This window comes from Adiantum capillus-veneris, chromosome 1, assembly GCF_014529385.1.
Source record: "Adiantum capillus-veneris isolate H3 chromosome 1, ASM1452938v2, whole genome shotgun sequence".
In the NCBI taxonomy this organism is placed as follows: Eukaryota; Viridiplantae; Streptophyta; class Polypodiopsida; order Polypodiales; family Pteridaceae; genus Adiantum; species Adiantum capillus-veneris.
This window is the reverse complement of record NC_140931.1, coordinates 130772280-130797361: the sequence shown is the minus strand read 5'-3', so window position 1 is coordinate 130797361 and position 25082 is coordinate 130772280. Positions and strand designations below refer to the sequence as shown.

At 41.8% G+C, this 25082-nt stretch overlaps 1 protein-coding gene and 1 pseudogene across 2 annotated transcripts; one reads left to right on the top strand and one right to left on the bottom strand.

Annotated features, from left to right (window-relative positions):
• Nucleotides 1–334: 334 nt before the first annotated feature.
• LOC147465567 (uncharacterized) lies at nt 335–4431 on the bottom strand. Of its 2 annotated transcripts, none has more exons than XM_086520591.1 (6): nt 4241–4431; nt 3387–3616; nt 3106–3136; nt 2881–3027; nt 2087–2208; nt 335–2010 (listed from the first exon to the last, which is right to left on the bottom strand). In XM_086520591.1, the coding sequence occupies exons 1-6, from the start codon at nt 4269–4271 to the stop codon at nt 541–543; spliced, it is 2031 nt and encodes a 676-aa protein (XP_086376717.1). In that variant the 5' UTR covers nt 4272–4431; the 3' UTR covers nt 335–540. The 2 variants fall into 2 exon arrangements, with proteins under 2 accessions (XP_086376717.1, XP_086376721.1); XM_086520595.1 differs by having other exon boundaries at nt 3387–3613.
• A 1516-nt stretch (nt 4432–5947) lies between these two features.
• Nucleotides 5948–24746, top strand: LOC147465566 (uncharacterized; annotated as a pseudogene).
• Nucleotides 24747–25082: the final 336 nt, after the last annotated feature.

The following is a 25082-nucleotide window of genomic DNA, read 5'->3' as shown; positions in this document are numbered from 1 at the left end:
ACACCGTCGAAGCTACGCCAAGCCTAAACAAGCTTTTAGGATTGATTGGTGATGACGCTTTATAGAATGTAGTATGCTACCTCTTCTTACTAGAAGATTGCAGCAGTAAAAAGTTCCATTGAAGATGGCTGCATTGAACATAATTCTCTTATCTCCAAGTTATCAATCAGGCATTGTGAATGTTGAAAGAACTCTATTGCATACTTACTGTTGCTAACCATCGAATGCACGAATATGCACAATGGCATTGTGAATTCTGAAAGAACTCTTATTGCATACTGCTGTCGTTAACCATCGGATACACGAATGCACAATTACAACTTGAAAAGGCAGATATCATAAACAATTAACCCTTATTATATCCTTATTGGAACAAAAAAATACAAGCTTATGTACAGAGGATAGCACACTATAACAAAAAGTACTACCATACATTCCTCATTAGGGAGAGGGCACAAAAGCAAATCAGAACCAGCTTCCTATTTCTCCCCTGCGGCCAGGGCCATACTCGATTATTATTAGTCCACACAATCCAAAAGCTTAATGTATCTGCACATCACCAGGTTGTGTTTGAGAATCCTCCATTGCTTTACCTGCAGCTTCCTCCGCTTTCTTCTTCCCCGACGGAGACGTTCCAAGGAGCGACGACACCACACCTGTCACCTTCCCAACAATACCTGCCTTCTCTTCTTGTGGCACATCCGGTTTTGTACCACCCACCGTCGAATGCACCGGGTCAGCTTCAACAGCCGCTGCTGAAGATGGTGGCGGAGTAGTTGTTGGCGTCAGAGATCCAGCTGTCTTTGAACCAAAAGGCTTCATAAGAGTATCCTTCACCGTTGCCGCTCCCGTGCTCATCTTCTCTGTAATAAGCTGAGAGAGAGCTCTATCCTCTTCCCCCGGGTGGAACCGAGCAGCTGTACTAGCAGGCACATTCTGCTCTTCACCATACGCAGACTCTGTTGCTGCGGTCGGCACATCTTTATTGGCATAGCCCAGTTTTGATGCCACTGCATCCTTTGCACTCACTGCCGTCTCTTGCGCCTTCTGCATATATGATTTGTTGTCACCTTCTGTTGCGGATGTTACATTCTCCTTTGTTGAGGTTCCACCATATCCAAGCTTTGCTGCCACCGCATCCTTTGCTCCAAAGGCCGCCTCTCTTGCCTTTTGCGTGTATGTCTTGTTATGACCAGCTGGATTCACCTGGTCACCCACTGCTTCGGATGGGCTTCTTTCAGCAGATGGGCTTTGATTATCACCATAGCCTAGCTTGCTTGTTACGGCCGCTGTTGTGCCTGCTGCTCTCTCTTGTATTTTCTCCAGAGCTGATTTATTCTCTGGATTTTGTTCACCAACCTGAGTGGGGGTTGTGTCTAAAGGAGCATTGCTGTCGCGAGTCAAATTTTTGTCAGAGCCATAGCCCAGCTTGGAAGCAATTGTATCTTTCAAGCCCGTCATTGTGCCGGTTGCGCGACTAGTGATAGAAGGCTTGTTTTGACCCCCAGACTCAACTAATTCACCGTGAGGTGCCTCAGAAGATTGTGTACTGGGGGTTGTGTCCAAAGGCGCATTGCTGTCACGAGTCAAATTTTTGCCAGAGCCATAGCCCAGCTTGGAAGCAAGTGTATCTTTCAAGCCCGTCACTGTACTGGCCGCACGACTAGTGATAGACGGCTTGTTTTGACCCACCGACTCAATTACTTCACCCTGAGGTGCCTCAGAAGAGCCAAACACCTTCTCTTTTGCTTCATCGAAAGCGGTCTTTGATTCTTCACTCCTCTCTGTATTTCCACTTTCATCGTAAGATTTTAGTCCCACAGAACCTGCACCTGTAGCAGCCGCGGTTGCAACGCTGTCTTTCGCAGAGGTTGCACCCTCAACAATGCGGTCCTTCAATGGCTTCTGCTGCTCACCTTCTGCCGATGTAGGTGTATACCAGGCACCTTTGTTGTCCGATGTCTTCGACACATCGGAAGGTTGATCATAATCCATGGGTACGACTCCAGCCTGGGTAGAAATGATTTAAATTTCAGCCAAATTGAGCAGAACACTTATATTATAAAGTGCATTAATCGTCAATGACCTTGTCATCAGAAGCAGAAGGTGTGACAACTAAATCCTTTCCATCAGCGGTTTTGCCTTCTTCAACTGGGATACCTTGGCTAGCTTCTGTGGTCTGCCCACTCGCAATATAAGGAGAGACACCTGCAGACACTTGCCCTGTATCATTACGCAGGAATGGAAAAAAAAACAAACATTCAATTTATGAATGCTATAGAGTCATTAGAACTAATTAGCTTAAGCATTTTCTTTGATGATAGTCAGAATTGGCCTCTAATTATCAAATACAGTGGATAATTCTATGTTGTTTACTTCTATGTTAATCCCAAAATGCAGGGATAACTTCAATTGAATGTTTTGATGATTATGATTTTTTTTGTTAAATCACTTGTATGTTTAATCCCACAATGCAGGAATAACGATATGCTTTGATAATTATCAAAATTTTATCAGGCGCATATACAGACAATTGAGTGTATTGCTCTTTGTAGATTATTTGGATAATTAACCAAACGAAACAAGGCTGAAATTATCAAGTAGGCCACGACTATTAAAATCTTATTTTCCTTAATCCTAAATAAAATCAGCTTTCCCACATGGTTTAATTGTTAAGGCGGCCGTCAGCTACATAAATTTTCCATCATTAGCATCCAGAACTCTTCTGCTAAACTAGGCCCGACAGCACAGGCATGGTCTTTTGCTTTTACAACATCCTCATGCTGAAAATGCCAGAACCCGGGGTATGCATATTCTCTTCAAGACATTTTTAGGTTGTGCAGTACTAGCAAAACATCCTAGTGCTCTGGGGGGGAGTACCTGGTGCCTCCTTTGGCTTTGTGGCCTCAGGCTCATCTCCCAACTGCAGTTGAGCCAAACGCTCGTGCACACCAGCAGCAGGATCTACATGGGGATCAGGAATAGCTTCATAGGCCTGCCCCTTTGGCCCAGGCTCCACAACCACATCTGCACATCACCGCATTTCTCTTAGCGCTTATTGCATGATCACACTATTTCTTCACCTTGTGAATTGACAAAGTTTACCTTGTTCCTCCCCAGCTCGCTCGCCTGATTGCTGCGACATTTTTTTTGCCAACACCAACAAGATAATATTGGTCAGTATCCATCTAGGATCAAAGATGTATATTGAACAAAAAGCATGGTATTCTTGCACGCGGACTGCACATCTCTTAGGTTCTCTTCCAGTCTATGACATCTAGAAGCAGGCTAGACAAAAGTCTTCATGCAGGTCGCTATATATGCGACACAATAAGATAATTAATCAAGCAGAAATAGATGATATTCGGTTCGACCATGCCACTAACCTGCTCGTCACTTCCGCTGTCTTCCTCTTCACCGCTGCTGGACTCATCATTGTTTTCTCCTGCTGCACCCGGTGATTTGGGCTTCTTGATCTTAGTTTTGAGTTTCTTAGCCTTCTCCTTCACCTTCCCGATAACCGATTTCTTCTTGTGCCCATTATCGGGCTGCTCCTCTGTGCCCACAGCATGTTCCGGACCGACTTCCTGGAGCGGGACACCCAATCCAGTAGCTGCTGCATATGACACAAAATGATAAGCACTCTGAAGGTCGATTACCAAATAATTGCATTTTGATATAATATCAGTCTTAAATGGATTACCAAATAATTGCATTTTGATATAATATCACCACTACCCACTAATCAAGGAGTTTAAGATAGTGTTAAATGGGTACCAAATAATTGCATTTTGATATAATATCACCACTATCCACTAATCAATCACTCTAATAGGAGTATTACACTTCTACCTCTTTGTCGTAATAGCCACAAGAAGTTGAATCTGATTTGGTAAAGACACCTCTTGCAGGGCGCAGTCCAAACCAAGACAGAAACTTGCATTACATTACTAAAGGGCCTTTCAGATTAGTCTCAATTAGAAATTAGCTGATTCTACATTTGATGGCCATTGATTCATCCCCACTTTCGGGCTTGTAGATCTATCGCTGCACCCATGTACACCTTTTCTTATTCAAGTTGCATTGTTGCGACAAAGATGGCAGAGACTCACTCTCTACCAGGAATTGGATGATGCTCAGAGAGAGCTCCCCCCCCCCCCCACCCCCAGCAAAGAAAGGCCATTAAATCACAGTTTCTACCGGACCAAACAAAGTAGTTACGAGGAGAGAATTTGCATACCAGCAGAAGGGGGTACTTCCTGTGCCTGCATATTGATGGAAGAGCGTTCCAAAAAGGAAGATTATGGACTGCTGTCTTGCAGAGCTGGTGAAGATGTAAGTGATGAAGAGCTAGAGTTAAAAGATATAAGAAGAGGATGTTCTGTAGATCGGAGGATGAGTAGAGTATATGTGTGTGTATATATTGTACGTGGAAGTTATGAGAGGGAAAGATAGAGAGAGGTAGGATATATACGAGGTCGCTAGTGCCGAGATGGAGAGGGCCAGATGGCAGCTGCTTCTGTTCGGACACGTGGAATAGAAGAACACTCGACACACACACACCCTCTCATGCGCCTTTTCTCGCCTGCTTAAAATTATCGCCTTCCACTCGCCACCTGTTCTCTCTCTCTCTCTCTCTCTCTCTCTCTCTCTCTCTCTCTTTTCAAAACTTGCTCCGCTATTGTCAGTGCACCACATTTGGCATACATATCCACCAATGCATTAGCAAGCACATGGTTATTTTCTATAAAACCCTCTCTAGCAATTTCAGCATGTACTTCTTTGCCTTTCTCTAGTGCTCTCATGCTATCACACACTTTCAGGACACAAGGCAATGTTAGCATATCGGAGGAGAGACCCTCGCTTTGCATTTTTTGATGACGAGCAAGGGCTTTCTCATGCTAACCATCTTGGCAATAATCCGAGATCAATGCAGTCCAAGAGACTTTAGTTATAACTGGAAGCTCATTGAGTACTTGTTGTGCTTTCTCAAATATTGCGCCGCATCTGGCATACATGTCTACAAGTGCATTCCCGAGCAGATCATGTATTTTAAGTAGGCCCCTGCTCACAATTCCCACATGTATTTAGATGGCCTTGCCAAGTGCTCCTAAGTTGCCATAGGCTTGTAAGACACACAACAACGTCATTGCATTGGGAGACAGGCCCTTACCTTGCATCAGTTTCAAACACTCAATTGCTTGCTTGTCATGCCCGGAATGACGTACCCAGTAATAAGGCCATTCCAAGAGACAACATCCTGAACTGGTAGCTCATTGAGCTACCGGATGCGCTTTAGAAAGAGCACCACACTGTGCGTACATGTTCACTAAATCATTTCCAAGAACAATATCATTCTCTAGAAGTTGATTTCTCGCAATCTTTAAATGTATTTCTTCCCCCATTTCAGTGGCCCCTATGCTCCCACAGGCTTTGTAGCAATTAAAACAAAAGTAAACCACAATTGCACGCTACCATGTGCACTCTACCAATTTCTTCTGGTCATGTTTTCGTTGCAGGTGCAACAATTGAATTGAAAGAAGAAGAATTGGATAACGCGCACAACATGGACTTGGAAGGTAAAGCATGTTTGGTTATTGTTAGCGTATAATGTCATGGTGTATGTGCCCTATCGGTAGAGCGGGTGGAATGGGTGAGACGCCTTGTTGTTTCTGTAGAGCCAACAAGAAAGCAGTCGGGGCTGCAATCGCAGCTACAAGCTAAGAAAGCACCTTCTTCATGCAATCGGGACCGTGGCATGGTGGAGATTTCTGAATCCTCAGCCATCACACCTTGCAAAACCCAAAAACGTGTGAGAGTTACTGACGACAGGCTGGTCGAAAAATCCAAGGGGTGCCCAAAAAGTCAGCTTCAAAGTAGGATCTCATTCTGCCATCACTTTGACATTTTTCAGTAAAGATTTTGCACCCTCCATGCGTTTCTAAGCATGGGCTCATTTGTAGGTCCTGCGTTGGTGACAAACAGTGCAACGTCGAAGCTGCTTCCACAACATGAACATTCCTTCGAAGAGAAGGCTACTCTGTAGTACTGGGAATGCCCGCTTCTAATCGCGAAAGCGGAGGACGGTTAGCCTAGCTTGATTGAAGCGCATGAAACAAGCAACGTTCCACTTTTGAGTATCATCGTTGTGAGGCAAACTGATGCGTCATGAGTGCGAGTGCAAGTGCAAGAGAGTGAGCGCTCAGTGTGGGTGGAGCTGTTGTGGATAATACACCACCACCCCTTATCATGTTTATGTATTAAAGAATAAGGTTAGGAAAAGACTACACCCTTATGATCTCCCACTTGAAGGCCATAGTGGCCCAAGTGGCCTATGTTAGTATAAACGTGTATTAATGTGAAGCATCATGAGGCTTCACCCTATGCACATAATCTCAATGCAATGTGCGAACCGCTTTGTGGCTAAGCTCTTCGTAAGAGCATCTACAAGGTTGTCATCCGTGTGAACTTTGGCTAACTCAATGCGTTTGCTAGCCAAAATATCCCGTATCACATGATACCTGACCTCGATGTGTTTTGACTTGGAATGAAACACGGGGTTCTTTGCTAATGAAATCGCACTCTGGCTGTCACAATGTAATAGTGGAGTCTGGTGTATACCAAGGTCTCCCACTAGATGAGATAACTATACAGCTTCCTTGCTAGCACTAGAAACTGCAACATACTCAACCTCAGTGGTGCCTAGTGTCGACACAACCTGCATAATCCGAATCAGGGTATCCAACTATGGATGCATCATTGTTCCCAAAGCGTAAGCACTTGCTGGAAGAACCCTTGATGTATCTCAAGATACGTTTCACTGCTTCGAAATGCTTTCTGCCCGGATTTTCCATTTACCTACTGACCACTCCCACTGCAAATGTAATATCTAGTTGTGTGCTAACCTTGGCGAACTTGAGATTGCTGCCAACTGTCGAAGAATATGGCACCTTTTCCATCTCTGGCTTTTTAGCATCTTATTTGGGGCAATCATTCTTGCGAAGTTTTACATATGCAGCCATTGAGGTACTCAATGCTTTTCCCCCTTGCATGTTAAAACATTGCAAGACCTTGTGAACATACTCTTCCTATGACAGTTCAAGTATTCCACGCTTATGATCTCTCTTGACACACATACCAAGAAAATGATATGCATTACCCAAAATCCTTCATGGAAAACTGCTTGGTTAAGGCATCCTTGAGAAGTGAAATCTCAACTTTAGACTTCTCGGCTATAAGCATATCATCCACGTACAAGATCAGAATGATGAGGGAGCCATCGTTCCACTTCCTTGTGTATAAGCAGTGATCCTCTTGGCTTCATACATAACCTTGGGATTGAATGTACTTATCAAAATTGATGTACCATTGCCTTGAACCTTGCTTTAGACCATACAAAGCTTTTTTGAGTCTACACACCAGTTTTGGCCTTGTTGGCTTCTCATGTTTGATCTCAAAACCTTCTGGCTGCTTCATGTAGACATCTTTTTCAATATCTTCACATCCATTTGGACCGATTCCATGTCCTCGATGGATACTGAACCAAGCATAAGACGTAGTGTAGTCATCTTGACTACTGGAGCAAAAATCTCGTTGAAATCGATGCCTTTCTTTTGTTTGAAGCCCCTAGCAACCAATCTAGCCTTATACTTAGCTTGGGATTTTTTGCAGTGTACTTTTGTTACCATATACATGTGGTAGTGATGTGTGTGAAAACACTTAGGACCGCCGGTGTATTTTTTTCCTCACTAGGATGTTTTCCTCCCCGTGCATTAAATATATGTCCACCACTTTAGGGCTATCTTATCTTTCCATTGTGCACTAAGTAAAACACTATTTGTTGTGTGCCTTGAGCTTCTTTTGTCTTCTCCAAGGTGTGTGTTTTTTCCTTCAACCCTAATTCCAACAATTGGTATAAGAGCTGGATGCACGGGCTTAGTAGTCAGTGTCGCCAGTACACGCCTGCTCACTTTCTCAGATCTTTGTGAGATTTGGTGAGCGTCAACAGGTTGACAAAAAACTTCAGTAGTGCTCATAGAGCTTGGTGTGCTCAGAATTTTCATTTGGGCTCATTTCGGCCTCCGTTTCCACTATAGGCAGTATTGTGCAGGCTATTTTGTCATTTTGTGCAAGATTTTTGTCAGTGTCGTTTGTCACATAACAGGTCATTACAGTCTTGTATGTTTTGTGCTATATATCACGAGTTTTTCACGCTTTGTTTCTCCTCCTTTTGGGTTGTTTTCACATTAGGTGCATGAATTCTCCATGGCTGACAACAACACATATGTGTTCAAGATGTTTGCTGCCGAGGACAGATTGGATGGGGACAATTACCTTATGTGGGCTTACATGATGCAATATGTCCTTGTGTCAAAGGGCATTTGGAACATTGTGCACGGCATTGATGTATGTCCTGGTTCTGTGGATACATGCAATGTTCAGGATGCTGCTGTTTTGTTGTAAGGATTGCTACTTGGGTTGCATTTATACATCTGTATTGAAAAAAATATACGTACGTATAAAATGCTATTATACGTCGAATTCTTGAATAATGGTCGAATACTCATATTTTTTTATTTCGATTGAAAGATCTTTCGATCAAAGTATCTTTCGATCGAAAAAACTACTTATATAACGACAATCGCCAATTTCGATTGAAATTGGTGACTGTCTTTTACATTGCAGAGGTTTGACTACACAGTTGGAGAGCTCTAGTGCATTTACCGACAAATAGAGACTATTGAGGTATAATTTTTTGCTTGCTTATGTGTACTAACTTGTTTTTTTGTGTTGTGTCAGACTCGTGTGGTGTAGAAGTTTTTCTCTCACCACAGAGTTGGCTTGTAGGCTATAGTGTAGCCATCCAGCCACTCCAAAAGTAAGTAGAATCTAGTCGCTCTTCCCATTCTGTGTAGCTACTTGGCTCACTGTAGGGAAGGGTTTTATGATAGACTTAGATTCTCACTCGTGTGGTGCAATAGTATATCTCTCACCACAGAGCTGAGTTAAAATTTAGTCGTTGACTCGTGAAGTAGGCATGGTGCTACACCTCTCACTTCAGAGTGACCTATAGGTTTCTCAATTTAGATCAGGAAACATCATCGTTTGTACCACATAGAAACGCAAGAGTATTGCTCGTCAAACAGAGAGTTGAGAGATGCATACCTCATACCCTCTTCATCTCTGCGTGACACACCGATTACCCTTGTGCTTCAGACTCCAAAGACAGATGGGGGTCATATCTTACACATCTTTAAAATAGATAGTTTTAAAATAATATCTTGCACATATGACAGACACCAAGCTGGCGAAACATCAGCAAAAGTTTTCCTTCCAAGTTATAGTACACCACTTTCATCACATGTCAGAGCCTTAACTTCATCGCTGTCTAAACCCTTCAACTCTGGAGCATTATTACCAGTTCACAGAGGCCTTAGTGAAGTCTATATTTGAGCAGGTCCAACTCATATTTACGCCCACTTTTTCTGACATTGTCATCAGGTTCATTATCGAACATGGTCAAGCAGTCTATTGGACATATTGCAAAAAGATGTTTTAGGACCTAAAAAATCCAAAATCATTACTTTGCTAGGCATAGCTACTCACATAAAACTTGTGCAACACTTGTATATTGAGTTCAAGAGCAAGGAGAAGCTGGAAAGAGCAGCAAAGAGAATGAGAGTGGAAGCCAACTCTTTCGATGCTGCCGAAGAGCTAGGAGCTACCATTAGAATAGAGCCTGCTACTAGTGCCGCTCTCGCTCTCGATCAGTCTCAACTTCCCCCTTGCATTGCATCTTTTACAAGATACTACAATCTTCAACATATAGGCTCCACACCTGGGAGAAGGGAGAGGGCACACATGAAGCGTGTGAGTGTCACCCATCCTGCATTTAAAGATCTACTGTATGCGACTAAGATCTTCAAAATCCACTTGCATGGATCCACAATGGATCAACAGGTTAAAGACGAAGCCATAGTTTTGGGCATTGCTCATCACAACATTATTTATCCACTTGCCATGGTTCGCCAAGTGGATCGTCCAATGCTCACTTCACGCTTTTGGAATGGCGGCCATCTAGAGCAATGTATAAAAGAGTTCAATGCAGATGGAAATCAACTATTCGCGATCATGTGACCACTCAAGGAACAGTAGAGATGTTCCAAAATGACATTTTGCAGATAGTTAACTATCTTCTTCAGACCCTAAAGTATTTACATGCGCACGACTATCTCCACAATGACCTGCACTCCCATAACAAGATGCTTTATTTTGGACAAAAGGGGGTCTATGGAGGCATTGTGGATTGGGGTTCATGTACAAAGACTAAAATAACGGTATTTCTTTCCTCCTCTCCACGGCTGGCAAATAGAAACTAGAAAGCAAAGCGAGAGAGATTTTCCATGGGCCGCCTCAGAATGGATATCCTAGTAATCTCCCTCCCTGGAATAAAGCCTTGGACATTTTCTCCATGTGTCATTCATACTTGTAAACGGATCTTAAAGTGCATGTTGGTGCTCAAGAGAAAAACAAAAGGGATTTTTAAAGCAATGTACTTATCCACCTTGAGAGTGGCAACTCAAGAAACCATTGCTTATCTAATGCTTCATATATCGTGTGTCTATTGGATGATGCTTTTTTAACTTTAGTTGTGATAGAATCTCCTGATGTTGTTGTTGAAGCATGTCCATGAAGGGGAGTTGATTAGGGAGTGTGATCATTTGCTTACGTAGACACATGCTCCGTCCCCTCATTGGCATCAGACATTTGAACATGTGTTCAAGTTGTTTGACATCATCAATTTTCTTTTTATCTGCAAGAATTTGCTATGCTATGCGAGTGAACTTTGGAAATCTAGCATGAATATCTCTTGGTGGAGAGGTACACTCTGACACAGTTGCCAAGGACTTTAAACATATGCTCTTTGTTCTGGTCGCATTTGTCATAAAATATAATATCTAACTTTACCAAATGATTTTCTCATATTAAACTGATCATTTAATATGGCAAGCTAAAAGGAGAACAAGAGTTAGGATATAGACATGTGCTTCTAGACCTATCTCAACATGGGACCAAAAGGAGAAATGGTTGCATCTCAATAGGGGTCCAAAAGGAGACGGTCTACCAAAGAGCAATGTGCAATAAAAGAGTTCTACATTTACCTCAAAAAGGGACCAAGAGGAGAGATGGTTACATCTCAATGGGGGTCCAAAAGGAGGTAGTCTATCAAAGAACAATGTGTATCTAATGGAGCTTAAAAGACCTTAGGGTTAGATTCATTAAAGACCTCCAAAAGTTTGTGTTAAAAAGTCCTTTGACCTTAGGCAAGTTAGGGCTGACCTTGAGGTGGGAATCCTACCCAAGCATGATGTGCTTGTCAACTTGTTAAAAGAGTGTGAGAACCTTGCCCAAATCTTGAGGTGATTTTTATGCTTAAATGACTAAGGTTCTTGAAGTGTTCAATTCAAAGATAAACTCTCAAGAGGCATAAAGGGTTTCCATGCTTGAAAGACTAGGTGCTTCAAGTGTTCAATTCAAACAAAATGGCTTAAGAAGCATAAAAGACACACGTTAAGATATCCTCCACATGTGGTTCTCATGATATGGTTAAATCCTATTGGATAGGCTTTAAAGGGGTCCAATTTGAATTTAGATGCATAAAAATAAATAATTAAGTTCTTTCTCTCAAAGAGGAAAAAGAGGACACGTGTTCAAATGATATAATTAATAATAAGAGAGAGAGAGAGAGAGAGAGAGAGAGAGAGGTGGACCAAGCTTGAGAGAGGGGGGGGGGGGGGGGGGGGGATACTCTCCCACACACACACACACATTCTCACATTGTGTAAAGTGTGTGCAAGAGCTCCATCTCCTTCTCCAAGATTGTTGAGAAGTTGAGAGCCTACACCAACAATCTTGGCTGTGGAATGCAAATCCAACCAAGAGCCATGCTTCAATACTTAAGCTTGCCATATTCTTCATCTTCATTACTACGCTATAATGCTATTGCTAAGTAAGAAGAGTGATGATAAGTGAGGAGCTATTTCTTTCTCCTATGAATGATTCTTCTTCCTCTTCCCTACCCTCATTCCCCACTAGCTCTCTCCACCTTTGAAGGTGTTTGAGGCCTTGGGACTAAGGCTTGGGATAGTTAATTCTTTTTTCAAAGTTTATGTTATGCTTGTGATGCATAAAGCTTTCCATCTTCATAGCATCACCAAGGTCACAAGGAACACAAAGATTGTATTATACCAAGTCTCTCTTGATGGGAGAATCTATAATACAAACGCCTTTTGGAGGGAGGTACCGGCTCCAAGTAAATCCGGTCCTCAACTATTGTCATGTTCTCTAATACTCTCTCTCTTGCAAAAGTATTGTTCATGCCAAGTTAATTGAGTACTATGTTTATGTTGTTACCATCAATTAAGTTCACCCTCTATGCTCTCAAAGTGATCTCACAAAAATGCTCACTTTAATTCTTTTAATTCCGCTATTCTCAAATTTCATAGGCCATTTTCATTACATTGGTATTAGAGAATTTGATTTCTCTTTTCTTGCTTAAGAAGAGAAGTCCTTAAGTAGCCTATTAGTAGTTGATTTTGTTAAGTAAGTGGGACTGGATCAATTATCAGTTTTGTTGAGCCCACTATGTGGGATATGGTGCACACCTCGAGAGCTTTGGTCTTGATAATGGGATCTTTTTAGACTTGCCTACGGATTTACCATTATTGATCCATAAGAAGTCGTTATCCCTTGGAAATTCTGCTATGTTAGACCCATCCCACTACTCTCTATCATTAACCAGTTTGAGCCGTGGATGTAGATACTTAAGTGCTTATTTTCAAAGGCTAAGAGTAGTAGCAACTAAGGTTTTGAATCGCCAAAGGATACACTAAGTAAACACATAAGTATAATTAGTATGACTGACAATAGCCAAGAGAGTAGAATGAACATTGATAACTTTGATTTTTCACATGAATGTGCTAATGATGATGCCCCCATGTTTATCAATTATCTTGTTACTAGGTTGCATCAAGCTATGGGCAACCCTACTTTGCAAGCCGAAGTTACCCAACAACTTCGTGCTTATGGGATTTCCCTTCCTCTCAAAGAGGAGAGAGAGTTTAGGAGGCCTCTTGATGAGACTCCCAAAAGAAGACTCTCTCCCATAAGAGAGGAGGAATCCAAAGAACGAGAAAGAAGTGAATCCCTAAGTTTCTCTAAAGATGTGGCTCCATGAAGACGGCGATCTAGACTATCACCAACTCCTCCCAAGAGGAAATGGTCAACCCATAGTCCTTCTCCTCGTCACTCCGAAAGGGAAGAGAGGAAACAAAGGAAGAAAAAGGAAAGAAAGAGGTCACCCTCTTCTCGTTCTTCTTCACCTTCCTCCTCTTCCAACAAAAGCTATGACTATCCTCCTAGAGAATACAAGAGAGGAGGACATCGCAAATCATACCCTGCATGGTGAAGATCACAAAAGCTCAAGAAGTTCAAAGAGGGAGAAAAGAGTATCTCTTTTCTCACCTATGATGGCATCTTTGGTGCCACATACAAAATATTGGCCTTCATCCAACAGTTTGATGGGGCCTTTAGAGACGAGGGCTTCACGGAGTCCTCCAAGCTACACCATGTAGCTATGCACTTCCAAAAATCTACTCGTCAATGGTGGGCTAGACTTTGTGGCAATAACAAGGTCCCAAAGACATGGAAAACTCTTATACGCGTTTCCATCGTGAAACAATTCCTTGCAAGCGATGCAAAGGACAAAGTGCTTACCGAATGGTGGAGCTTGAAGCTGTTCTTCAACGAGTCTTTCCACAAATATGTAGACAAGTTTTGGGATTTACATATCAAAGCTACAATCTTTCAAAGGATAGACTTCTCCAAACAAAAGCAACAATTTTGTGCGGTATTACTTGAAGAAATGGCTGAGTATGTAATCTCACAACGGCCTAGCACTATCACCAAAGTCATCTACTACACTATGGTTGCTTCAAGGATCAATTTCCAACAAGGGGTCAGAAGAAATTTCAAGCCCATGGAAAACAAGGATAAAAAATGAAGCTAAAGGGAAGAGCAATGCTCAAAACTCTTCCCAAGGCAACACCAATACCAACAACAACAAGTCCAAGAAGAGAGGAGCTTACAAAGGTAAAAATAATCTCTCTCTCTCTTGAAGAATTAGAGGCCTTTCATAAAGACCATAAATGATTTAAGTGTGGGGAGCAAGGACATGGTTATCATTCTTGCCCCAAAAGAAATGTACGCAATGACACTTCTAGAGCTTCCACGGTTGAAGCTCCAAAAGAGGATACTCATTTCAAAGGCTCATCCCTCTCCTGTGCTTGGGGGAAAGGGAGCATGATGCCTTCATCTTGTTTGACCCTAGCTCTACTCACAAATTCATATCAATGGAGTTGGCCACCATGTTGGGCATTCAAGATTTTGAGATGGGAGATAATGTAATTACTGACACAGCTTTCAAGGGACACCAAGCCTCCGTTACTCCCTTGATTGGGAAGTTGAGGCTTTATGTCCAAAGCTATGTCGACAAAGAAGACTTTTTTTAATCTCTCCTCTCCAACATGAGGATGTTATCCTAGGGGCACCATGGTTCAACCGCATGGCTGCCAACATGAAGTTCCCTGAAGGGAGAATCTACTTCACCTATAGGGAAAATAGCATGTACATGTACATAGATGCTAATGAGTCAGGGAACACCATATCCCTGGTAAATACGCTTGCTTTTGATAAGTCAATGAAAGACTCTACTTTTGCGTATATGATTTTTGTTAGAGAATTTGTAAATAATTCTAATGTTTTCACAAGTAGCAATAAAGGGAATCAAAAGTGAAAGGGCGGTGGTAATGCGTGTGCTAGTCTCCACCCAACCGTGCTATCTTATAGCCTCCCCCTAGCGTACACATTGTCCAGCCGTGCCGGTGGCCTTGCCCGTAGGACCCATGTCCTTACATTACCCCCCCCCCCCCCCCCCCCCCCCCTCTCCCCCCGCCCCCTGGAGAATCGTTTTTGTCCTCGAAAATGAACGTAGAAAAACTTTTCTTAAGTGCGGAGACATTCTCCCATGTAGAACCTTCTTCAGGTATATCTAGCCATTTTACCAACACCTGTCGTCTGACATGATGTCTGGTGCAAAGGTCATGAGAATCCAAAATCTTTTCGAGCTCATGAGGGATGCTTGGCGGTTTGATAAGGTCAACTAACACACCTGTGTCAATGACATTATCATTATGTCCTAGCTGTTTTTGTAAACGGCTAACATGAAAAACGGGATGAACTCGTGAGTGCTCTGGAAGAGCTGACTTATAGGCCACTTGACCTATACGTTTGAGAATGGTAAACGGTCCACAATAGCGTGGTGAAAGTTTAGAAACTTTTCCCGTCTTCAGACTTTCTAAATGCTCTGGAACTTTGAGGAAAACCTTGTCTCCTTCTTCAAAAGAGCAAGACGAAGATGCTCATCTGCGTACTTCTTATATCGATCTTGAGCTTGCTTAACATTTTGTCAAGCAACTCGAAGGATGTCAAAGTGGTCTTGGAGAAAATTCTTCGCTTGCTGTATCTTCTCCTTAGCCAACCCCACCGTAACGGGTGATCTGGGTTGAAATCCATACAAAAGCATAAATGGACTAAACCATGTAGTCACATGCTTTGAACTATTATAAGAAAATTCCAATATAGGTAAGTAGTCTTCCGAATTGGTTTTCTTCTTGCTAACGTACGCTCGTAGCATATCCTCTAGCACTTGATTAACTCTTTCTCTTTGACCATCCGTTTCTGGATGATCAGCCGTACTTAGATTAAGTTTAGTTTCCAACTTTTGGAGCACAGCTCTCCAAAAAGTGATTATAAAACTTTCAATCTCTATCACTAATGATACCAGTTGGAAGCCCATAGAGTTTATATATATGCTCTACAAATAGCCGTGCTAATTCCGGTGTCTTAACCATAGTCTTAGTGGGAATGAATCGACCCATCTTGGTAAGACGGTCTACAATTACCCATATGGCATCATGGACATGATTTGTAGTAGGTAGTCCTGCTTCAAAATCCATAGAGATACTCTCCCACTTACCTTGTGGAATCTCTAAAGGATGTAAAAGGCCACCTACCTTGAGGTGCTCTACCTTATTAACTTGGCACTGTTGGCAGTTTAGTACGTACTCTTGATATCATGATGTAAAACCGGCCAATAAAATTTCCGTTGAACTAAGGCATACGTCTTACAAATACCTGGATGACCAGCACTTGGACTATCGTGACACTCAAATAAGATTTGGTGCCTAGTGTCTGAGTCCTTTGGCACACATACTCTACCTTTGTGGACTAAGTAGCCATCATCAAATGGAAAAATTCTTCCATCGCTTAAGCTCTTCTTGAGTAGGGGTGGAGCTTTGTGTGTTGGAGTTTTTATCTGTGCGTGCAAAGACATGTTGATCTGGCTGTACAGAGACATGTGAATGTGAGGGATCCCTTTTTAAAACTGCACTCCATACTTTAGCATATGATTGATCTTGTGCACACTTTCCACGTAATGATTCTAAAAATCCACTCTTTATTTTCGTGAAAGCAAGTGAATTAATCTGAGGCATCCGACTTAGTGCATCCGCTACTACATTATATTGCCCCTTGCGATATTGTAACTTACAATCATAATCTTGAAGGATTTCGGCCCATCTAGCTTTATGGCCTTTCAAGTCTGTTTGAGTAGTAAAACATTTGATACTCTCATGGTCAAAAACTACTTCAAACTCGGCACCACATAAATAGTATTGCCACTTTCGTAAAGCGTGAATTATGGCATAGAGCTCTCTCTCATAGACATAATAATTCTGTTGAGCTCTATGTAACTTTTTACTTTCAAAGGCTATAGGTCTTCCCTCCTGGAGAAGTACCGCACCAATTGCTTTATCACTAGTATCAGTCTCTACCACAAATGGCTTAAGTGGATCGATGATTGCAAGGATGGGAGCAGTGGCTATAGCTACCTTGAGCTGTTCGAAACTGCACTTTTGGGCTTCTTCCCAAGAAAAGGTCTTACCTTTTTCTTTAAGTTGATCCGTCATAGGAACAACAATTTTGGCATAATCACGGATATAATGTCGATAAAATCCAGCCATGCATTAAAATATTTGAAGCTCCTCAACCGCGTTGCGATGTGGCCATCGAAGAATGGCAGCGACCTTGTCAGTGTCCATTTTGATGCCAGAATAAGAGATCACATGACCGAGGTAATGTATCTCTGTTTTAAAGAAATTGCACTTGCTTTGCTTAGCATACAACGCGTGAGCTCATATAGCTGTTCAAACACTAATCTTAAGTGTTCTATGTGTTCATCTTTAGTCTTACTGTAAATGAGAATGTCATCAAGGAAAACCACAACAAATTTTCCAAGATAGGGACGTAAGATACGGTTGTTTGCTACAGATTTACATGTGTGGTATTTTGACAGTGGTGCTACAAAGCACATGACCTCACATCATGATTTGTTTAGCTCTCTTGAGTCTATCCCTCTTGTGACAACAATGCCTCTTATCCGGTTTAGAGAGTTGGAAAGATTGTGCTTACTACTGTAAATGCAGTTTTTTCACACTTGTTGATGCATTATATGTTCCTGGGATCAAGAAGAATCTTTTGTATGTATCTGCACTTGCTAGACTTGGGCTTGTAGTAAAATTTGTGGATGACAGATGTATGGTACATGATCTCAATTTTGGTGATGAAATGGTTGCATATGGCATTTTATGTCGTGGGCTGCATAAGCTCACTCTATATGACAAGTGTGGAAAAAATTTTGCAAATGCAATTGTGGATTCTAAGGCTATTTCAGATGCAAAACTTTGGCATGCACGTTTTGGGCATTCGAATTTCGCCAGTTTGTTGCAGAAATCTTATATGGCTGCTTCTTTGCCGCCTCTTGAAGCACCTATTAAACATGTTCGTGAAGGTTATATTTTGGGTAAGATGCAACATTTGAAGGTTCCAAAGGATGGTTCCAATAGGGCTCCATGCAGGTTGCAGCTTGTACATAGTGATGTTTGTGGGCCCATCCAAACTCCGTACATTGATGATTACTCGAAGCATGCAAGGATATATCCGCTTAAAGCTAAGCTCAAAGTGTTTATGTGCTTCAAATAAATTTTAGATATTGTTGAAAATGTCTTGAAGGGGTGATTTGCCTCCTAGAAAAAAGCCATTGGTACGAAGTGGGTTTACAAGTTGAAACGTTAGCCGGATGGTGAGATTGATCGCTATAAGGCTTGACTTGTTGCAAAGGATTATGCTCAACAAAAAGGCATACATTATGAAGAGACTTTTTCTCCCACTTGTCGTATGAATACTGTGCATTTTTTATGTGAATTGGCAGATCATTTTGGTTGAGATGTACATCAATCAGACGTTGTTACTGCTTTCTTGAAAGGTGACATATTTGAGGAAGTTTATGTAACATAGCCTCGCGGTTTTGTCAAGAAAGGACAAGAGGATAAAGTGTACGTATGTAAGAAAGCTTTGTATGGGTTGAAGCAATCTCCTTGTGCTTGGTATGAGAAATTTGATACTCATTTGGTCAAACGAGGCTTTCGTGACAGCCCAACAGAAAGCACATTGTATGTAAAGCATGAGGGTGATGTACTTCTCATTGTCGTTCTCTATGTGGATAATTTGCTGATTACTAGACCAAATGAGAGCTATATTTTTGAATTTAAGGCTGATTTGAGTGCTACTTTCAAGATGAAAGATATGGGGCTATTGCATCATTACTTGGGTATACAATTTAAGCAGTGTGATGATGGTATTGCCTTGTGTAAAACAAGTTACATAGAGACATTGCTATGTAAGTTTGGACTTGAGGATTGCAAACCTATTGTCACCCCCATAGAAACATGTTTGAAATTGAGTCTTCATGATGCTGGTGATCCTGTCAATGTCACTCTTTACCAAATTTCTATTGGCTACCTTATTTATGTATGCAACACGAGGCTGGATATTCAGTTTGTAGTCTCACAGGTAAATAGATAAAGGCATAGCCTAGGGTCTAAGCATTGGCAGAATGTCAAGAATATTTTTTGCTACGAGTGACACTTTACATATTGGCTTGTTTTATCCCAAGGGGGGATCATTGCCGCTAGATTTACATGCTTTTTTGGACTCAAATTGGGCTTGTTGTTTTGACACGCGAGTTTCCACGAGTGGTTTTTGTTTCATGCTTGAGAGTTCATGCATATCATAGTTGAGCAAGAAGAAACCTACTGTGGCCACTACTAGTTGTGAGGTTGAGTACAAGGTAGTCTTCATAGCTACAGTTGAGTGTGTATGGCTCACACGCCTTATGGCTGATTTGGGTGTTGGACATGACACTATCAATACTATCTACACTGACAGTCAGAGAGAATTGGTAGTTACGAGGAACCCAATTTTTCATGCTCACACAAAGCACATTATGGTGCATTACCACTATGTCAGGGAGAGGCTCTCAACAGGAGAGATCAGCTTGGCTTATGTGCCAACAGAGGGCAACCTTACAAATCTTTTCATAAAGGCATTGTCTCGTGAGAAGTTTGAAGCTTTCTACAAATCTTGGGGATTACTCCCCTTTGTGGACTGATCATGTCCCCAAGGCATGGCACTTCCCTATACTCTGTGTGCCACCTCTCATTCACCCCATCACTCCCAAGGGGGATTTGTTACCATATACATGTGGCAGTGATGTGTGTGAACACACTTAGGACCGTCGGGGCATTTTTTCCCTCACTAAGAGGTTTTTTTCCCATGCATTGTATTTTCGTCCACCATCAATCTAGGGCTATCTTATCTTTCCATTGCACACTTAGAAAAACACTCTCTATTGTGTGCCCTGAGCTTCCTTCGTCTTCTCCAAGGTGTGTGTGTTTCTCTGCAACCCTAATTCCAACAACTTCTCCTTGTACACCCATTTTCAAGGCAATGCCTGTTTACCCCTGGTAACTATGTCAATTCCCAAGTCTCATCGGCTAAAATCAAGTTACGGCTCATCGCAGTCAGTGACAAACACATAGTCCAATCTTGGCTCAAACCGCTCAGGGACATGAGATACACGCGTAGATCTCCTCACTGCCTGTTTGTTGGATTCCGCTCTCTCTGGAGCACTATTAGTGGTAGGAAAATCACTAGTAGACTGCGTTGGTTTTCCCAAATTTGTGGAGGCTACAACCTCAACTCTAACTTTTCGATATTCGGTCTCTTTAAAAGGATGTCTATGCATTTTAGACTCATTGAATATCACTCGTGAGCTACAAATAGCCTTTCTTATTTTTGGGTGCCAGAGACGATATCCCATCTCTCCATATGCCTAATAACCAATGAAGATGCACTTGTGTGACTTGGGATCTGAAGTTCTTTGGGAATGTGTGAGAATGCTTCATACCCAAACACACATAGTCTATCATAAGTTGGCTTCTTGCCAATCCACATCTCTTGCAAAATCTTGAAATTCAAGGGAGTACTAGGCCATCTATTGATGATATGTATTAGTGTCATAATATTCTCTCCCCAAAAACTCAGGAGGTAAATTCACCACAGATAACATGGGTGTGACTCTTTCTTGTATCGTACAATTCATGCGCTCAACAATTCCATTCTGAGTAGGTGTGTACAGTGTAGTAAACTATCGCCAAATCCCTATTCACTATAGAAAATTTGAACTCCGTGGAAACATATTCTCCACCATTGTTCGTTCAAAAATAATTTAGTTTTCTACCAGATTGGTGCTCAACCATGCTAGGAATTTCTTGAATGTAGAAAACACTTTGTGTTTCCCCTTCAAGAGGTAGACCCACACCTTCCGAGTAGAGTGATCTATGAATGTCAAGAAATACAGTGATCCCTAGAGATTTGTGTAGCATAGGCCCACATAAATTGCTATGAACCAAATCTAGAGGGTTTCCCAACAATCAATGTAATGGCGGGGAACTTTGCCTAGTTTTCTTTCCATATATGCAATGCTCACATAAATTGAAATCAAAATAGTTTAACACAGGTAAGTACCCCAAATGTTGAAGGATTTTCATTCCTTTCTGGCTCATAGCCAGCTATGCCACAACTCTGTAGAAGGCTGCTCCGCTACATAGATAGAGATCTCTTTGAATGAAGAGACATATAAAGAGTACATTGAGCCAGATTTGTGACCTTTTATGACAACCAAATTTTCTTTACGCACCATCCAAGAACCATTGCCAAAAATAGTAGTATAGCCTAGAGCATCAAGCTAACCAATTGACACCAAACTCTTAGTCAATTTAGGAACATGTTTGACTCCACGAAGCATAAATTTAGTGCCATTCGTCATGCATAACTTGACATCTCCATACCGCATATATCAAGCTCATAGGAATCTTCAAGCTTGACTGAACCACGCATAGTAGTATATGTGAAGAGTCATTCCTATGGGGAGTAACATAGAAACTGGCACCTGAAGCAATGATCCAATTTTTTGCATAACACTCATTAAGAGACAATAACGCATTTGGACTCAAATAAGAAGCACATCTAACGCCTGCTGCACATCAGGACAACCTCTTGATGTGGATATTTCTCCACATTGATCTCCTTGATTTTTACACCGATCCATAATAGCTTTGCCCTTTTCACGCTAAACACGAAAATCTTTCTTTAAATGGCTTTTCTCAAATCATGACCTCAACTCTTGATGCGATTGTGGCGATCCTTACGATCCTGTGAATGACCACAACTATGACTACATCCACCTCTTTGCCCATGTCGATTATGGCCATTTGCCATATATGCATCTCCATGCCCACCACTATCAAGAGATTGACGTCTAGTCTCTTCACTGAGCAATGCACTACATCATTGAACTTTAGTTTACTACCTGGTGCGTAGTTGCTAATCGCACTATTGAAAGTATCCCAAGGAGATGGGAAAGAGCATAACAAGAAAATGGCCTTCACTTCATCATCAAAACCCAACCCTTTTGATGTCACGTGAGAAAACGTGCTATTGAACTTATTCAAGTGTGCATTAACAGTGCTACCTTCTTTCATATTCAAATGCATAAGTTTTTTCATCAAGAAAACTTTGTTAGAAGTTTTCATCCCAAGCTACGCATAGAGAGTCCCAAAGATCTTGTGCTGTAGTCTTGTCTATAATTGTGAAGAATATGGTCTCGCCAAGATGTAATCTAATCGTGGACATAGCACGGGCATCCAACTCTTCCCACTGATATTCAGTGTAAGCATGCTCTCTATGCTCTTTCAATGGCACTGCCAGGCCCTTGTTGACCAAGACATCAAGCATATGTTGCTTCCAAGGTGCTATCGTAAAAATGACCAAGGATTTATGGCAAAAAAATTTGTGAGAATTTTGACAGAGTTTCCCCTAAAATAGGAGTAGAAACTCAAGACAAAATGCGGCAAAATCACTGGATGTAAGTAGTCAAATGTTGCAAAAATTCATATGGTCGACTCGCGAGAAAAATCCGGCAGAGTCTCCTCTGTACCAAGAGAAAAATCTCAGGACATGAAACAATCAATGCATAAACTAACAAAATCAACCAGTAGGCATAAGATTGACGTAAAAAACTATCATGTGACTGCCAACTTGGCATCAAAAGCAAAAGTTTCTGTCCAGATAGATGGCCTATGGCAATGATACCAAAAGAGGGGTACTCCAACAACCTGTATCACCGTTAGTGTCTCAATATTGAAGAACACTCTAGCTCAAGAAAACCTCATGCAAACGATCCTCCAAAGGCTAATAAGACTCAAGACTAGTCATAGTCTTAGAAAGGGCTCTTCCGGACCGACTCTTAAAAACGACCGAGAAACATTCTACCAAAATCGCCAAAAAATGTCTGCACACAATATAACCGCAACTCAAGGTACATGAGAAATCACACACAAACAAGCGCCTAGAATTGTTGCATGTAGTAAACATATTCGTGCAAGGATATCTGCTTTCAAAAGAGCTCAATGCCACTATGTGTGCTCAAGAAGTATGCATTTGTCAATGCATGACCATCCAGAGAAGCTGCCATCAAAATGACTGCCAAGAATTCTTGAAAGGTGCTATACCTGTGTGTATCTGAAAATCTATAAAACTCGTAAAACTCCACCTGTGATGTTGATGCAGAATGCTACGCCTCAATCAAAAGTGATCTACAGCCGGATATCCAATGCTAACACCACTTGTAGTGTCAAATCCAAATCTATGCCTCCGAGCAGTGTGCTCAGGAAGTCCTGTCTCTCAAGACCGCTAGCAGAGAGAGTAGCTGCTCTTTGTGTCCCACTAATCAAGCAAAAGTCTGGCTTGTGGTGGGAATTATGGACTCATGCAAAATCCACAAGTGTATGCATCAATAAACCACAAAAGACATACATCCAGTCTGTGTTTGTGTCTGAGAATGATGTCGATGACGTTAAAATTGATGTCGGAGATGTCAAAGAAATTCAATGCTGAAACCAATGTCGATGAGAGTCGATGCCAAAAACCGAGATCGAGTAGAGTCGATGTCAAAGCCGGATGTGCATACACACATTGTGTGTGGCGATGTCGGAGAGCGGATGTCGGATATTTGGAGTTGGAGAGACGAAGCCGATGTCGAAGAAGCCCAAACACTCTATGTGTGGTCAGGTCTCTGATGTCTCTCGCTCTCTATGCACACATGCAAACAATCTTTCACTCTCTCTCTCTCTCTATGCACACATGCGAAGAAGCGTTCTCTCTCTCTCTCTCTCTCTCTCTCTCTCTCTCTCTCTCTCTCTCTACTGTAGTGCTCCAATGGTTAGCAGAAGAAGAAGATGAAATTTAACGGTATGCGTTCATCTTAATGCTATGCTATATTGCTTCTGTAGCGCTATATTCTAAGAATTGACAGTGTTAAGAATTTAAATTCTACTAGATTAAGCTACATCCAACATTATCTCCTTTCCAAAATCAATGCTACCTCAAAATACCAATAGTGCTTTCTGCGTGCAAGAATAATCAACGATATGTATCGTTTTGCCTTCAATTTGCAGCATAGATTTGTGAAGCAACTCCAAAAAGGATTCCTTCTTTGTAGAGTGTCGAACTTCAAAGAAAAATCTATGGAATAGAGCCTTAGTTCAAGACAAAGCTCGTGCATTCGCCCCCATCATTGGTGCCGAGAGAAACGTGCTCTGATGCCACTTGTGAGGCGAGCGGACTCGTCGTGAGTGCGAGTGCGAGTGCAAGTGCAGGAGAGTGAGCGCTCAGTGTGGGTGGAGATGTTGTGGATAATACACCACTTCCCCTTATTATGTTTATGTATTAAAGAATAAGGTTAGGAAAAGATGGGTGGCGCTTGACACACGGCCGGTATGGCCTGCACCCTTACAACTACCTATCAAAATTCACTCCCAGGTTTGTAATTGAAGGAAAAGTCCTAAACAACTAAGAAGCTTACAAGATGACCACCCAAAATTTCCAATGTACTTCAAAGTGGACATTGTGGACAAGCATAGCTTTGATACTATTACAAATTTTGTGAACTCATTGATAAACCGGTTCACTAAGAAGCTGCCTGTAGGTACCTTTGTCCGAGTGGAGGGAGCAACAAAGGGGACGGCGATAGCTCTGGTCTATCCTTGCATGTTGAATCCACAATTGTTGTCCACTCCACAAACATCGTTCCCTATTCGCTTGAGCTGAATCTACCACAAAACCATGATCCGACAATTCCTAAACAAAGCTGCAAATGGAGCTGCTAGAGGTAGTATATTTTGTTTTGGTACTATTGATTTTTTCATAGTGCATAGAAAAAACTTAGAAATGAAGTCTGGGAGTACTCGCAGTGAGTGGCGCATGGGCCGACAACAACGATATATAATTTTTCTTCTTTATTCATGCGCTCCTCCTCTAGTTCTCTTCTCCTGTTATTTACACGTGAACAATTTCATGCAACTCACGTTTGTCATAGATCGCAAGGAGGAGTACACTATCTTCTTGAGGGAAATTGATTATGGGAAATTGGTAATGCGTGTGGCACATAATGTAGGAGTTTTTATGGGCCCCGAAGACACTCTGTCTGCGATGGACTTGACTAT